The sequence below is a fragment of the Watersipora subatra genome, chromosome 1 (genome assembly GCF_963576615.1).
Source record: "Watersipora subatra chromosome 1, tzWatSuba1.1, whole genome shotgun sequence".
Classification (NCBI taxonomy): domain Eukaryota; kingdom Metazoa; phylum Bryozoa; class Gymnolaemata; order Cheilostomatida; family Watersiporidae; genus Watersipora; species Watersipora subatra.
In genome coordinates, this window is record NC_088708.1 from 5,026,240 (window position 1) to 5,044,770 (window position 18,531).

At 37.7% G+C, this 18,531-nt stretch overlaps 1 protein-coding gene across 2 annotated transcripts; it reads left to right on the top strand.

Moving 5' to 3' along the window:
• The first annotated feature begins 548 nt into the window (after positions 1-548).
• LOC137405420 (uncharacterized) lies at positions 549-18,319 on the top strand. Of its 2 annotated transcripts, XM_068091684.1 has the most exons (9): positions 549-905; positions 1,033-1,098; positions 1,561-1,617; positions 1,825-2,165; positions 3,697-3,780; positions 9,129-9,242; positions 12,410-12,529; positions 16,299-16,455; positions 17,339-17,473. In XM_068091684.1, exons 1-8 carry the CDS (start codon positions 849-851, stop codon positions 16,405-16,407), a joined length of 948 nt encoding a protein of 315 aa, XP_067947785.1. In that variant the 5' UTR covers positions 549-848; the 3' UTR covers positions 16,408-16,455; positions 17,339-17,473. The 2 variants fall into 2 exon arrangements, with proteins under 2 accessions (XP_067947785.1, XP_067947778.1); XM_068091677.1 differs by lacking the exon at positions 16,299-16,455 and having other exon boundaries at positions 566-905; positions 17,339-18,319.
• The last annotated feature ends 212 nt before the right edge of the window (positions 18,320-18,531 follow it).

The following is an 18,531-nucleotide window of genomic DNA, read 5'->3' on the forward strand; positions in this document are numbered from 1 at the left end:
TGGGCGATGCATGTCTTGGTTCTCGTATCTTTTTTTCAAACAAAAAATGTATTGAGTTATATATTTTAATGTAACTGTCTACTAAACTGAGTTGGAGCTATTGCGGCCTAGTCCGCCTATAGCCCTTGAACAGCAGGTTGGGGTTTGATTCCCGTAAAGCCCATTGGAATGACAAAAGAGGTATCTACCTTAAATTGCTTCCACTTTGAATTCAATTTCCCTCTGCCAGAAAATGAAGACGTGGCAACATTTGAGACACTCAAGCTAATCACTGACTTCTCAAGAGTGATATTTCATATGTATTAGTGTTACCAGCCCTCTGATGTAGAGATCATTAAAGCGGGAGAAGCGCTTGGTTAATGCAAAGACCTACTAAACATGGTGTCATATTTTGTCAAGTTATAAATTTGTTTCTTCAGCGTTGTCAGTCACAACAGGTGCTTGCATAAACTAGAAAACTCTGCCAATCAGGTTCTGTAACAGAGTCTACTATATGCTAGTATTTCGTTTTAGCTTTAGTCTAAAGAAATAATAATGGTCTCCAAGTGTATATCAAATGTTTGTTGAACATCCACATAGTGGCTACAAGTTTCTTTTCACTTGAAATTCTTGACCATTACTGATCTGTGTTATCCTTACATGCATTAACATTTGCTTCTTTGTTTATAACACTTTTTTGGCAATAATGATTATCACAAAGTAATGCTGACAATCGCTCAATCTGACAATCGCTCAATCTAACTGTTACATGCTGCCATCATTAAAAAGCACTATAAAAAGCTGAAAAAATCTTCACGGTATTTATCTGTTTGCAATTGGTAGCCTCACTCTGGGTGTCTGAGAGCAAAATGTATAAACACAGAAGATACAGCGAATCAAGAAGAGGAAGAGATGTCCCCTTTTTGGTAGGACACATTTTCCTTGTTGGATTACAGTTGTTTTGTCGTACACTTGTGTGTTTTGCATTGAGAGGATTTTCCTGAATTTTCAATTTTCTTTTCAACTACAAATGTTACATGTCTCTGACTGCAGCAAGAAAAGACTCGAAGAACCCGAAGTAGGTCACCCCTGCTTCGTAACAAAAACGGCTTGTCACAGGTAAGTTTTCACTTGCATATTGTGTAATTGCATATTTATGCAGTTTTCTATTGCGTATTTCAATGTATTGCCGTTCTGTATATGTGCTAATGACTGACTTATTGTATATGCAATTTAAGATTTTGATAAAAAGTTCTTCAGCAAAACATCAAATAAGATAGCATTCAATCATAGTTGCACTGGCATCTAGTTAATAATTTAGTGGTTGCTTATGCGCTTGTCAGTGAAAGAATGAGAGAAATCAATTGCATAATCAGCCACTAGAAATCCACTACAAGTCACAATTTGACGTCCCCCTTTATTCTCTTCATATTTATCTAAACCTTTGTGACTGATGATTACTAGTCTATCCTAACCCCACTACACTAATATCATTTATTCACATCAGTTCAAGCTTTTTCTAAGGGCTCGATAGTTTGTGAACTGGTGTCTCTGGTAGTTATATCGTAGTTACTACTGTAGAGGGAATACGGAAGAAGCGAATGTACAGGTGGACTCATGGATATTATGTCTCCAGAGGTGAGCTCTTATAAAAATGATTAAAGAGATCGACATGCCTGTCAATTTTCAATTTCGCTTTCACTGCTTTGTCAGTTCTATCATTTGTAATATGGTGATTTCAGCTTTTTCGAATTCTGTTGAGTCATATCTGTACGTGATAGTCTAGATGGCGTCTTTATACAGCGGTTAGATGCACAGCAGATTTAGCAAACTTACCCATTGTAGGTTCGGGTTCGTAGTCACCGTTTAGACAATCGCCGGTGTTTGAACCATCTAGGGGATGCAGATGCTAGACACCGTATCAACTTTCGTGAGTCTCAACCCTCACCATCTGTTTACAAGCATGCCTCTATGATTTGCATGGACTATGAGTGTAAAAGGATGGATTGTCGAGGTGAGGATGGGGTACAGAGCATAGCGCAGAGGCTAGGCCATACTGCTGAGGCTCAGCTATTTGAGGCTAGACAAGATGAAACGCAAAGCGCAATCGCTGGTTCGAGCCGAGTCAGCTCCAGCTCTGCTTCTCACTTGGAGTCCTTACAGGCTACTGCTGCAGAGATAATGAGGTAAAGCTCATAGTTGATCTCTTCCTTCATTCCATACCCTGTGGCTATTTCTTTTGATTGATGTTATTATGACCTCTGCTCATCTTTGCTGACATGTTATAATAGCTTCTGGTCATATTTGCTGGTAGATATGATAGTCTCTGGTCACCCCTTCTGATATAGATGTTATATTAACCTCTGGTCATCCCTTCTGATATAGGTGTTATGATAGCCTCTGGTCATCTCTTCTGATATAGGTGTTATAATACCCTCTGGTTAGCCTGGGCATGGCTCTGGTGGGGATTGGGAGAGAGAGTCTGGGACACATAGCGAAAAAAAGATAAGATAACTTCTGCAAAACGAGCGACATATGTTACATATGACGCTCAGACTGATACTAATGAAAGCGTGTCGATAGATTCAGGTCTCACGATGTATTAAATGTGGCGCGTTTAAATGCCTATCGTCACGGTAAAGTGACTTGATCTAGTGAAAGGCCCTATGTTTTTGATAGACTGGGCAGTTATGTAATACCCCGTTTGATAACAGAATGATAAGAACCATAGGTTACTATTCTCTTGCGTTTTCACGTTTGCAGTTTCATTTCATATACTGATAAAAAATGTAGCGATTCAAAATTCATCTATCAAAGTTAGGCATAGTCACGCTGAGACTAAAACAGTCTCAAGCTTTACAACATATTATCGCAGGTTTTGACTAATTTATAGTTCGTCCTACTGGCTTCGGAAAGAGTATTTGCTTTCAGATGGCACCGTTTTGCAGTGGTAGGTCCGAGTTGTTCATAATAATTGTCGCGAGTAATCACAATACTCGCGAGTAAAATAAAACTGAGATTACTTTTTACTAGGTAAACTTTTTTTATTAGCAGCGTGCGATTCATTTTTGTAGTTCTATTGCTATTCGTTTGTATTGTTATTGTGAAAATCTTTTATTCAATTGATTTAATTTTAGATTATAATTAAATCAAAACCTAATTAATTAAACATATGAAATAATATAACTCCCGTGATTGATTTATTATGCAACCAACATTTCATACTTCCAACCAGCGTTTGTTTGCTGTCAATTTAGATTAAAAATAATACACAATACTCGCGAAGATCATAAAAAAGACCGTCACATGATACTCCTTCGGAAATAACGATTTTGATATTAGCGACTGCAAAAGTCGACTTTTAGAGTTGTTTTCCTCGCGTGTTGCTATGTGTCCCAGGCTCTCTCTCCCAATCCCCCACGAGAGCTATGCCCAGGCTACCCTCTGGTCATCTCTTCTGATATAACTGTTATGTTAGCCTCTGGTCACTCCTACTGATATAGGTGTTATGATAGCCTCTGGTCATCCCTTCTGATATAGGTGTTATGTTAGCCTCTGGTCATCCCTTCTGATATAGGTATTATGTTAGCCTCTGGTCATCCCTTCCGATAGAATTTATGATGATCTTCAGTCATTTATTCTGCTGTTATGCTAGCTTTTGATGCATATATACTGTAAATATGTTGATTGCGTACTGTGAAAAACTTGATTGTTCAGGTTACAGCATTCTGCGAGGATGGACCAAATAAGAATTTACAAAGATTCTAAAGACTATAAAGTATTTGATGAACATTTTCCAAAGTAAGTTCGTTAAGATTGGCGCTTGGATATCCAGTCAACAGTAGTCCCACGACCAAACACGAGCGAAGCGATTGCTTGGGAGCTTTTTGATAAATGCATATGCGCACACAACTCCTGAAAAATTAACCATCAACTGCCATTACCAAACCCTTGTACCGAAATCCCACCAAAAAGTTTAACCATTTTTGTGTAGAGTCGTTTAAGTATAATAATGATACAAAACACATATAAACATATTTAAATATGTTACCAAGTCTTTAAAAAGTTGACGCAATATCCTAAAACTAACCCATCTGACCAGATTATACATAGATAGACAGATTAATTTGGCCAAAAATCGCAATAAAAACTTGAGAAGCCTCTTTTAATCAAAATTAGGACCCGCCAACGAAACGCCGATAAGGCCGTGCAACAGAAAGTAGAATCATTAAGTCGTGTGCATTTCACGAGAAAAACGTGCACATTTCACCAGTCTATGGCATTGTCCAATTGCTGAAGGTTTCTGTAATTAATGTAGAAGTACTGAAAAGTAATCGTTTCTTTTTTGCCGATTCTACCGGACTCTGACATTTTGGACAACTATAATGAGTACTTTGGTATTTCAACTGATGTCCAAAGCAGTGAAAGTAAAGGAAATGACGATGATATTTTTCTAACGATTCTTATAAAATTATTACAATATTTAATTGTATGAATAATTATTCGATTTTATAAGATTATTATGAGATTTAGTTATAAGAATAATCATTCGAATTTACAAGATCTTATTTGTACTATATATGCAAGTTAGATTAGTTATATCTAAAAAATTATGCTGAATTTAAAAATCTAAACAGATTTTAGCTGGTTGTCATAGAAATAGATGTGTATCTATAAGAAAATGTAGGCCTATTACTTAATTTTGCAGATATTAAAAACGGCTTGGCAGTACCGCGATATTGGGCACAGCCGCAGTCTCATCAACGAAATCTTAAAAAAAATAATAACAGTAACATATTGCACACCATCGGTCACTATATACTTCGATCTTGTAAATTAATTAATCTGTCTATTTATATATAATCTGATCAGATGGGTTAGTTTTAGGATCTTGCGTCAGCTTTTCAGAGACTTGGTATCATATTTAAATATGTTTATATGTGTTTTGTATCATTATTATACTTAAACGACTACACAAAAATGGTTAAATTTTTTGATGGGATTTTGGTACAAAGGTTTGGTAATCGGCGTTAAGAGATAACTTTTTGGGAGTTGTGTGCTCATATACATTTATCATAAAGCTCCCAAACAATCGCTTCGCTCGTGTTTGGTCGTGGGAATACAGAAATCTAGATAAATATCACAACTTCTTGATATTGGTTGCTATGACCAACGATATACAGCCCCCAGCCTGTGTATATTACACAGCAGCTTGCCATTTTACTTCTAATATTGCATTTCTCCAAGTGCAGGGAGAGATATAAGCGTATAATCTTTTCCTTTCATTATTTCTGTTTGTTGTACATAATAACTCCCAGTACATTACAGCTACCATTGCAGCTACCATTGCAGTTCTCCTATTGCACTGCAGTGCCATTTGACTGTTATATTGCATTTCTCAACCGGCAGTACCCTTTCTTTTTCCATTATCACTTTGGTCGTGGGCTGTATGACAGGGGAATTTCTAGTAAAAATATACTGAATGATTATTATTCATTTCATGGTCTTACAGTCTTTAGATCTTGTTTTGCAGCAAGCCCTTAAAGGTTGTTAAGCCCATGTAAGGTCTGTCGTATATGAGCTTTTGATTCTATTTGTATTTATATACAAAAATTGTAAAAGGTTGTAACCACACTACTTCATTTTATGTTCTCCTCCATTTCTGATTTGTTCCATTGAATTGAAGGAGAGACTACAGTAAATTTAACACTTGGCTATTTCTATTTTAAATGGCTACTTTTTAAACTTATAGAGCTCTTGTTTGATTCACAAAATCACATGTCATGGTCTTGGATACTATGGATATCATAACTTGTAACACCTCACAAATGTCTCAAATTCTTTGAAAAATAATGTAATCATTCAAATGACCATAATGCCTAGGGTCATTCACACTTGACATTGACTTACTGAAATACCTGTAAAAGGTAGCTTAAAGTCTTAAATACATAGGCTATCTTTCACAACTACAATTATGTTAATCACTAGTTGGTAGCATCTTTGACTGTCAACCATGGGGTTGGTGGTTTGAGCGCTGCTAAATGCCGATCCGACAACAAGCTTTCAATCCTAAATTGCTGGGTTGTTCGGATCTAGACCATAGCTTGGAGGCCTAGTGTGCCACACTGACAACGTGGGCATGTTAAAGATCCACCTCTGTCCTTTGCACATTGGGCAAGTGAAATGGCTACCTGGCTCTGTCAGACTGGACATGTTGCAAAATGCATCCCTTCGGGTTAATCTGACAGTTCTAGAAGAAGCTCTTGATAAGTGTTAAGACCACCAAGGTAGCTTATAAAAAGCTAGTCTTGGCGGTGTGTTTCTCTACTAGAACATGAGAACACTACCAAGCATTGTCACCACATGACAAAAGCATGCCATTATGTATGTTGTCAAGTAGGTATATCTAATTACACTCCTGTTAGTTACTAATGGATGACTATCTTATCAAGTGAGTATATCTATTTACACTCCTGTTAGTTACTAGTAGATGACTATCTTATCAAGTAAGTATATCTAATTACACTCCTGTTAGTTACTAGTAGATGACTATCTTATTAAATAAGTGTATCTAATTACACTCCTGTTAGTTATTAGTAGATGACTATCTTATCAAGTAAGCATATCTATTTACACTCCTGTTGGTTACTAGTAGATGACTATCTTATCAAGTAAGTACATCTAATTACACTCATGTTAGTTACTAGTAGATGACTATCTTATCAAGTAAGTATATTGATTTGCACTCCTATTAGTTTTTAGTAGATGACTATCTTATCAAATAAGTATATTTATTTACACTTCTGTTAGTTATTAGTAGATGACTATCTTAATAAGTAAGTATATTTAATTACACTCCTGTTAGTTACTAGTAGATGACTATCTTATCAAGTAAGTATATCTAATTACACTCCTGTTAGTTACTAGTAGATGACTATCTTATCAAGTAAGTATATCTAATTACACACCTGTTAGCTACTAGTAGATGACTATCTTATCAAGTAAGTATATCAAATTACACTCCTGTTAGTTACTAGTAGATGACTATCTTATCTAGTAAGTATATCTAATTACACTCCTGTTAGTTACTAGTAGATGACTATCTTATCAAGTAAGTGTGTCTAATTACACTCCTGTTAGTTATTAGTAGATGACTATCTTATCAAGTAAGTATATCTAATTACACTCCTGTTAGTTACTAGTAGATGACTATCTTATCAAGTAAGTATATCTAATTACACACCTGTTAGCTACTAGTAGATGACTATCTTATCAAGTAAGTATATCAAATTACACTCCTGTTAGTTACTAGTAGATGACTATCTTATCTAGTAAGTATATCTAATTACACTCCTGTTAGTTATTAGTAGATGACTATCTTATCAAGTAAGTATATCTAATTACACTCCTGTTAGTTACTAGTAGATGACTATCTTATCAAGTAAGTATATCTAATTACACTCCTGTTAGTTACTAGTAGATGACTATCTTATCAAGTAAGTATATCTAATTACACTCCTGTTAGTTACTAGTAGATGACTATCTTATCAAGTAAGTATATCTAATTACACTCCTGTTAGCTACTAGTAGATGACTATCTTATCAAGTAAGTATATCAAATTACACTCCTGTTAGTTACTAGTAGATGACTATCTTATCAAGTAAGTGTGTCTAATTACACTCCTGTTAGTTATTAGTAGATGATTATCTTATCAAGTAAGTGTATCTAATTACACTCCTGTTAGTTATTAGTAGATGACTATCTTATCAAGTAAGTATATCTAATTACGCTTATCCCAGTTATTAGGTGTCATCTGGGTGTATATGCACTGTGATTGATGCACTTGCGCACACGCACATTATTAGGTCAATTGAAGCAAACAGATTAGTTTCTACTGGTATTTTTGCCATATGTTTCTTTCTGAATTTTGAAGGTTGCCAAAATCAAGTTTTCGACATTACAATTATATGAGTTTTAACGATATTTCATCGTTACCTTTTTCAATAAATGTTGCGGCACACTTTCATCAACTTTTATCATATACAAACAGACATTTTTTGCTAAGTACCTGGATGTCACAAAATTTGAATAGACAGGTTTTGCGTGTTAGCGTTTCATGCTGGTGTACAGTTGGAGCTTGGCTGCTCTTTATCTCCTTGCTCTATTTATTATTCACTGAGGCAACGATTCCTAAATTCACAAAATGCAACTAAGATGCTTTGAAGCACTACTATGCTATGAATGCTAACTAGTGTTTTCAGTAACTGTGCATAAATTTTAGATGACATGCCACAGTCATCAACACACTTTCTATACTTCATGTACATGCTACACTTAGTATACGCTTTCTATGGTGCATGTACATGATACACCCAGTATACACTTTTAGAGTGCAATTACATGCTACACCCAGTATACACTTTCTATAGTGTTTGTACATGCTACACCCAGTATATACTTTCTATGGTGCGTGTACATGCTACACCCAGCATGCATGTAGATCGGTCTATGGCTGCATTTAACGAGCTATGCATAATGTTTCAGTGTTCTTTCTTGTCTGAGAGACGGTCCTCACCCTTGAGAATGTAACCTCAGCTTTCTTACCTGCATTAGCTGCTTCAGAAGCTAGATAATGATAATGACTTTAGCCTGCACTATTTATTCATCTGTCAAGCAATGGCTCAGCTTATCATAGCTCTATGTAGACATCGCTGGCATTGCATATCACTGGAACAAAAGCAATTACTGTGTTTTGGTGTGGGAGCATTTTTTCACTGACAAACCTACAATTTCGCTTTTGAGTTATGTCACCATGACATCTAGCTGATTGCTTGTCAGACAATAAACTAGTCTACCGACTAATGCACTATAATTAAATGAGAGTATTGTGTGCAAACAATAAAATATTACATACATCATTTAAACAGAGATCCACCCACGCAAAATTCATACACTATCGAAATAGTTGGTGATCCAGAACACGAAATACCATTTGAAAGCTATATTGGCCAAATGATCCAAATGCCGAACTGATCGGTTACCCATCACACCAGAATTATTTTAAAAACTTTATAATTATGCAGTTTGTGCTGTCACAGATGAGCTAGTTGTTTTCAATGATTTCAAGTGAATCTTCATAATTTCACAGGCATAACAAAAGGTATGAGAGACCGCCAACACCAGATCAGATGAGCATTCCGCCCTCTCAATGGATGGCCAAGTTTAACCAATGGAAAGCTGATGTAGCCGAAATCCTAGAAAAGTAATTATTACTCCACTCTCCCTTTTTTACACGTTTGTTAGGAGACCTGTTTTGGCTGTGAACATTTTTTTAGAGAATATTGCTGGCATTGTTAGATAACATACATCTCCAGAATTATTCAATTAGATTCACTGTAAACTTTGCTTCTACCGTGCCACACCTCACTGTAGTTATTCGTTACAGCGCCACACCTCACTGTAATAATTCATTACAGTGCCACACCTCACTGTAGTAATTCGTTACAGCGCCACACCTCACTGTAATAATTCATTGCAGCACCACACCTCACTGGAGTAATTCATTACAGCGCCACACCTCACTGTAATAATTCATTGCAGCGCCACACCTCACTGCAGTAATTCATTACAGTGCCACACCTCACTGTAATAATTCATTACAGCGCCACACCTCACTGCAGTAATTCATTACAGCGCCACACCTCACTGTAATAATTCATTACAGCGCCACACCTCACTAGTAATTCATTACAGCGCCACACCTCACTGTAATAATTCATTGCAGCGCCACACCTCACTGCAGTAATTCATTACAGCGCCACACCTTACTGTAATAATTCATTGCAGCGCCACACCTCACTGCAGTAATTCATTACAGCGCCACACCTCGCTGTAATAATTCATTACAGCGACACATCTCACTGTAGTACTTCAATACAGCTCTAACCCTCTCTGTAGTACAGTGCACCCCTCCATGCGGCAAGAATTTGTTCCGTCGTTAGCATCATAAGGCGAGAATGTCGTATAGAGAGGTGTAGAAACCCATAGCAATATCTAATGCTCACATCCCTGAGTAAAAAACATCAAAATTTTATATACGTACTGTACATATTAAAAAATGGATAACAAAACACAGCAGATGCTCTTACAACGTAACTAATCCGTTCCAGGAACGTTTGCGCAGCAGCTGTTTTTTGTTTTGTCGACGCATATAATGATTTACCACGACGAAATAGAATGTCGCGAAAGTTGTATATATAATAGGTATAGCTTTACACGCGCGTCGTTTTTCTCTCGCGCAAGTGCGGCAAGATTGATTAACATTCAAATCGAATTTGAGAACTCGCCCGACTTGACACTTTACGTTACGTGGAATTTTTTACGTAGCAAAAACTTCACATAAGTTCTTTACATTATCTGGAATTTACGTTATAGAATGTATACGTCATAGGAGCGTCTACTGTAGTCTATTAACCTTAGTAACATAGTTACCTACAGTAACCTTCGTGTATTTAGTAGTTATGATCTGCAATAAAAGGTAACATTATTATTACAGTACTTACCGTGTGGGGCTATTACCTTCGAGACAGACACATAACATAAATGTTGAATTTAACTTAAATGAATTTAGCTTACTAAACACACACTTGAAGCTGAGTTTTAGTATGTATTTTACTAAACTAAACTTTAATTTTGTCATTGTCTTAATCTTTATTACCTGTTTCCTGTTTCGCTTCCACCATAACTTGAGACGGATAATGCTGAACTGAGAGTGAGCGAGCATTGTATATCTTTCAGGCGTTGTGGGAGGGAATAATTTCTTTTAGGCATTGTGGGAGGGATTGCCGCGAATAGCATATCGGCATCTTCATTATTTCGACGTATTCATCACACTGTCTGCCAAATTTGAATTTTGAGAGTCATTTTGGTTAATGTCGTACGGCAAAAAAATGTTTTATGGAAGAGACAAAAAACCGTTGTGTTCTCACCTCAGCATCTCGCCTCGACACCTCGCCTCGACACCTCGCCTCGGCATCTCGCTTCATTATGCCATCTCAGTTCGCTGCCTCAGTCATTCACTACAGCACCTCATGGCAGCTCTTCTTGGTAGTACCTCACATCAATATCTCACCGCAGCACCTCAATAAACTTCATTACAATGCCTCACCGATGCATACGCTGATACTCAATAAAAAAGTGTAATATTGCTCATATAATAGCACAAATGCCAATGGATTCTTATGTGGGCCATGATTCTCTAATGCACTCTGAATAGCCTTTTTCTGGTTACAAATTAGGGTAGCAGAGTTTTACTTTAATTAATAAACATGACTGTCCTGTTTTAAAATGAACTCTTTCCTGCATTGGTCTACTTTGCATGTTGCTGGCCCATTATGAATAGTAATTACATCTAGACACTGTAAGTAGTTTTGTGGTTAGTGTTTGCATGCAGATGATACACGCAAGCAATCCTCCATGAATGTATTCTAAATTGTTTTTTTAACGACTGTCTAGGGCTGTTGACTCGCTAATCGTGACATTCAGAGTAATTCATTGTGTTGCTGTGGTGCTGGCAGCTGTGCAGCTGATGGTACTAGCTACTCATAGCCTGTGCTCTTTGTTTTGGTCGTAGTTAGAAAGTTAAAGTAACAGCAGTTTATCATCCAGTTACGAGTTATCGTAAACCACTTTCCATTTTATGCTTATTCTAAAAGATACATCTTCCTCTATCTGATGTAGTCTTAGTATTCTTATTATAAACTCATATCTTACATTATTCCTACACATAATTGATTTCTAGCAAGCTTGCATATATGTATCTATTATAGAGGCATATCATGTGGGTAGCATGCATATAAATAATTTACAATTTACATAATATGTAAAGTGTCATATTCTCACCCATTTTACCTCGATTTTTCACTATACATATATATATATATATATATATATACACATATATGTATATAAATATGTATATACATATATATACACATATATGTATATAAATATGTAAATACGTATATATATACATGTATATACATTTGTATACATGTATATATATGTATATATATACATTTTATCTCCATCCATACCAAGTTCGATAGACACATAGAAAGCTATAGATTTTATAGTTGGATAGATAGATACACATAGATACATGGATGGATAGATACATAGATGAACAGATAGATGTATAAGTAGACAGTCAGATGGGTAGATACGTAGATATGTAGATATGGCATATTCCTAGGAAAAGCTAATATCTTCAGGCGGCTGTTGCTATTCCAAGGTTTTTCTAGAAAACCTGAATTTGAGTGGTTTTGTTGCAACTTGCGGTTAAGAGAGGTAGGAATCCATCATATATGTATACCGTGTACGTGTATATACATAGGATATAAATAAGACAGCTGCTTCTGATAATAATAGGAAGAAGATCAAGTCGCGTGTCGTAGAGAATGATGAGGAGACTCTGATGAGGAGACAGAAGAATATCGACTATTGTAAGAGCACCGAAGCTTACCATCAGTATCTCACACTTATTCCCAAGTATGTTCATACCATCAGTATCTCACACTCATTCCCAAGTATGTTCATACCATCAGTATCTTACACTCATTCCCAAGTATGTTCACACCATCAGTATCTCACACTCATTTCCAAGTATGATCATACCATCAGTATCTTACACTCATTCCCAAGTATGTTCATACCATCAGTATCTCACACTCATTCCCAAATATGTTCACACCATCAGTATCTCACACTCATTCCCAAGTATGTTCATACCATCAGTATCTCACACTCATTCCCAAGTATGTTCACACCATCAGTATCTTACACTCATTCCCAAGTATTTTCACACCATCAGTATCTCACACTCATTCCCAAGTATGTTCTCACCATCAGTATCTCACACTCATTCCCAAGTATGTTCCTACCTTCAGTATCTCACACTCATTCCCAAGTATGTTCACACCATCAGTATCTCACACTCATTCCCAAGTATGTTCATACCATCAGTATCTCACACTCATTCCCAAGTATGTTCACACCATCAGTATCTCACACTCATTCCCAAGTATGTTCATACCATCAGTATCTCACACTCATTCCCAAGTATGTTCTCACCATCAGTATCTCACACTCATTCCCAAGTATGTTCCTACCTTCAGTATCTCACACTCATTCCCAAGTATGTTCACACCATCAGTATCTCACACTCATTCCCAAGTATGTTCATACCATCAGTATCTCACACTCATTCCCAAGTATGTTCACACCATCAGTAACTCACACTCGTTCCCAAGTATGTTCATACCATCAGTATCTTACACTCATTCCCAAGTATTTTCACACCATCAGTATCTCACACTTATTCCCAAGTATGTTCATACCATCAGTATCTCACACTCATTCCCAAGTATGTTCACACCATCAGTATCTTACACTCATTCCCAAGTATTTTCACACCATCAGTATCTCACACTCATTCCCAAGTATTTTCACACCATCAGTATCTCACACTCATTCCCAAGTATGTTCACACCATCAGTATCTTACACTCATTCCCAAGTATTTTCACACCATCAGTATCTCACACTTATTCCCAAGTATGTTCATACCATCAGTATCTCACACTCATTCCCAAGTATGTTCACACCATCAGTATCTTACACTCATTCCCAAGTATTTTCACACCATCAGTATCTCAAACTTATTCCCAAGTATGTTCATACCATCAGTATCTCACACTCATTCCCAAGTATGTTCACACCATCAGTATCTTACACTCATTCCCAAGTATTTTCACACCATCAGTATCTCACACTTATTCCCAAGTATGTTCATACCATCAGTATCTCACACTCATTCCCAAGTATGTTCACACCATCAGTATCTCACACTCATTCCCAAGTATGTTCCTACCTTCAGTATCTCACACTCATTCCCAAGTATGTTCACACCATCAGTAACTCACACTCGTTCCCAAGTATGTTCATACCATCAGTATCTCACACTCATTCCCAAGTATGTTCATACCATCAGTATCTCACACTCATTCCCAAATATGTTCACACCATCAGTATCTCACACTCATTCCCAAGTATGTTCATACCATCAGTATCTCACACTCATTCCCAAGTATGTTCTCACCATCAGTATCTCACACTCATTCCCAAGTATGTTCCTACCTTCAGTATCTCACACTCATTCCCAAGTATGTTCACACCATCAGTATCTCACACTCATTCCCAAGTATTTTCACACCATCAGTATCTCACACTTATTCCCAAGTATGTTCATACCATCAGTATCTCACACTCATTCCCAAGTATGTTCATACCATCAGTATCTCACACTCATTCCCAAGTATGTTCATACCATCAGTATCTCACACTCATTCCCAAGTATGTTCATACCATCAGTAACTCACACTCGTTCCCAAGTATGTTCATACCATCAGTATCTCACACTTATTCCCAAGTATGTTCATACCATCAGTATCTCACACTCATTCCCAAGTATGTTCACACCATCAGTATCTTACACTCATTCCCAAGTATTTTCACACCATCAGTATCTCACACTTATTCCCAAGTATGTTCATACCTTCAGTATCTCACACTCATTCCCAAGTATGTTGACACCATCAGTATCTCACACTCATTCCCAAGTATGTTCATACCATCAGTAACTCACACTCGTTCCCAAGTATGTTGACACCATCAGTATCTTACACTCATTCCCAAGTATTTTCACACCATCAGTATCTCACACTCATTCCCAAGTATGTTCTCACCATCAGTATCTCACACTCATTCCCAAGTATGTTCCTACCTTCAGTATCTCACACTCATTCCCAAGTATGTTCACACCATCAGTATCTCACACTCATTCCCAAGTATGTTCATACCATCAGTATCTCACACTCATTCCCAAGTATGTTCACACCATCAGTATCTCACACTCATTCCCAAGTATGTTCATACCATCAGTAACTCACACTCGTTCCCAAGTATGTTCATACCATCAGTATCTCCCACTCATTCCCAAGTATGTTCATACCATCAGTATCTCACACTCATTCCCAAATATGTTCACACCATCAGTATCTCACACTCATTCCCAAATATGTTCACACCATCAGTATCTCACACTCATTCCCAAGTATGTTCATACCATCAGTATCTCACACTCATTCCCAAGTATGTTCACACCATCAGTATCTCACACTCATTCCCAAGTATGTTCCTACCTTCAGTATCTCAGACTCATTCCCAAGTATGTTCACACCATCAGTATCTCACACTCATTCCCAAGTATGTTCACACCATCAGTATCTCACACTCATTCCCAAGTATGTTCACACTATCAGTATCTTACACTCATTCCCAAGTATTTTCACACCATCAGTATCTCATACTTATTCCCAAGTATGTTCATACCATCAGTATCTCACACTCATTCCCAAGTATGATCATACCATCAGTATCTCACACTTCTTCCCAAGTATGTTCTTACCATCAGTATCTCACACTCATTCCCAAGTATGTTCACACCATCAGTATCTCACACTTATTCCCAAGTATGTTCATACCTTCAGTATCTCACACTTATTCCCAAGTATGGTCATACCTTCAGTATCTCACACTCATTCCCAAGTATGATCATACCATCAGTATCTCACACTCATTCCCAAGTATGTTCATACCTTCAGTATCTCAGACTCATTCCCAAGTATGTTTATACCATCAGTATCTCACACTTATTCCCAAGTATGTTCATACCATCAGTATCTCACACTCATTCCCAAGTATGATCATACCATCAGTATCTCACACTTATTCCCAAGTATGTTCTTACCATCAGTATCTCACACTCATTCCCAAGTATGTTCACACCATCAGTATCTCACACTCATTCCCAAGTATGTTCATACCATCAGTATCTCACACTCATTCCCAAGTATGTTCACACCATCAGTATCTCACACTCATTCCCAAGTATGTTCATACCTTCAGTATCTCACACTCATTCCCAAGTATGTTTATACCTTCAGTGTCTCACACTTATTCCCAAGTATGTTTATGTTTTTTATTCTGCTTTGATTTAAAGCAACTTAAACAGAATAGTGATTCAGTTCAACCTCACTTGCTATTTGAAGTCTTCATATGCTGTCGAAATAAATAAGTCTAGATTTGTTATTTCTCTAAGTAGCAAAGTGGGTGCTCAAACTATTCAGCTACATGCTAAGCAGTCATCTTGGCTATAGCTTTGCTGAAGGCTTCCTAAAGCCTGATTCCCATATATGCAGCAAGTACTGGTGGCAGGATTGCAGGGATACTTGCACTGAAATGGGAACTTACGCGCCGAGTACTGTCAGGAGTTGCCGGCGGTCAACACAAGAGCTCAGCGCTGTTTGACTTTTGCCAGGATCCGCAGGCAAAACCTTCTCGAAATGCACTGTAAAGGTGAAGGTCAGCACTTTCAAAACGGCATGATGAAGAGCCATTTTTATGTGATCGTTAGCTACGCAGTTTTATGTGAACATAAAGTCTGGTTCCCATCTCGCTTGCAAGACCACGGCGGTAACTTGCGCAGCAAAACGCTTGCGACGCTAGGCTCAGTGGCGTCTGTTCACATATAAAGCTGCATCGCAAAACATAATCGCATATTAACTTAAAAGTTCGCTCGCCATGCCGTTTCGATAATGGTGACATTCACCTGTACATTGCATTTCAGGAAGGTTTTTCCTGCGGCTTTTCGCGAAACTTGAACAGCGCTAAACTCTTGCGTTGACCACGGGCAACTACTGACGATATTCGGCGGTACATGGCGTATAGGTTCACATTTCACCGCCATAGCCTGCGGTGCTGTTGCTGGTGCTTTGTGGCGCATATGGGAACCAGGCTTAAGCTGTCGAGCCTAGCACCGCAAGTGCTTTGCTGTGTAAGATTACCGCTGGGGGCTCGTAGCCGACCTAGAAACCACGCTTTATTCACTGGTGTTGCGCGAACCAGTGACATAAGACTGCTCTGTGTTTGACTGGTCGGTGGAGTCTCATTTGTCTCAATCAACGCATGATGAATTGCATGATGAGTTGCTAGTATTGCCATAGCTTACCAAACTGATTATTCATAGTAATGCTGGCTATAGTTTCATAGCTTTTCCGTTTCTTCACATTTTTCTGTGACAGTCATGAGGACATTTTTTTCCATTGCTAGGCATTCTTGTAGCTTGGCAACAGTTTGAACAGGCTGAAGTACATTAATGAACCAGCATAAACCAGCTGGTCTGAAGCCTCGTCAAACCACATCAGATGTAGCTACAATGTATTCAAAAAATTTTATGTAGATCTAAAAGACAAAGGAGAGATCCAAGAACACCTGACAAGTTTGCAATATACAGTCGGAGAGCCTGGGATGGCTGCGTTAAGTCTTGGAAGTTGCGAATTCACAGGCGCTTGGAAGAGTTCACAAAAAGTGATAGCTAATACGTTTGGTGCTCCACATCATTTCTGTTACTACTGATGAGATGTTATTGTGTGTTATTGTCATTGTAGCTGTTCGTCATTCACTTGTTTTATTGTAATTATTTTAATAAAAATGTATTATTTTCTGTAATCAACAAATAATGGGTTAATGGGTGTACCTGCATAGGTTCATTAGGGGGAGGATCACTTACATGTTTTGTAGGAGGACCATTAAAGTACACACCAACATGTTCTTCAGGAGGTTCATTAGAAGACACACCAACATGTTCTTAAAGAGGTCCATCATAGAAGACACCAGCTTGTTCTTTAGCACTTTTAGTAACTCCTTCCATTGATTATATTTACTGGTAATTATTACTACATAGCGTGCTCAGCTAATCCAAGTTTATGGCAATTTCGGTATACCACAGTAGCTTAGCGGATTCGTTGGTATTAGCCTAAGCTCTAGCAGATTTAAGCTACAACCTTGACCAAGGCCTTGGATTTCACCTTCATGGCAGAGAACTTCTCTTGTCCCTGACTGGGTGCCTACCTCTTTTGTTACTTTAGTGGTTACCGGAGGAAGTCTGGGCCTAGAGATATGACAGATTGCAAAATCCATGTTTAGATTTGCAACATACAACATATGATGTGGAATGCTTGTTATATATGTATATTTTAATCATCACAAACTGTAGTTCGATCACCCTGGCTGATGAGTTTGAATACCTCTCCAACATGGCCTCTTGCTACCATTGTAGTGTTCTATTGTATAACGGAAAAGCAATGCTTATGGAAGTAACTAAAGCATCACCTCACAATGATCTGCTGGCGAATAGTCATGCTAGATTGAAATAAAGATTTGTGTCCATTAAATAAAGCCTCAGACTTTTCTTTGTAGTTTCAACTGCAGACCATTAACTCTTTCTAACTCAGCGATTCATTGGCAGACTGTTCAGTTTAGTACAAACAGGTCAGATAGCGCGGCTGGCTATAACACTCGGATATTACTGGTAGCCATTGCCATTGATACTGTTGGCAGTGAATCACATGCTATGCATTAGATCTGACAACG

Excerpts from the sequence above, each read along its gene's own strand:
- LOC137405420 (XM_068091677.1), top strand. The coding sequence starts at position 849 with ATGTATAAACACAGAAGATACAGCGAATCAAGAAGAGGAAGAGATGTC. Across the intron at positions 906-1,032 it reads GAAGAGATGTCCCCTTTTTG|CAAGAAAAGACTCGAAGAAC; the intron begins GTAGGACACATT and ends CTCTGACTGCAG. Across the intron at positions 12,530-17,338 it reads TATCTCACACTTATTCCCAA|ATCTAAAAGACAAAGGAGAG; the intron begins GTATGTTCATAC and ends AATTTTATGTAG.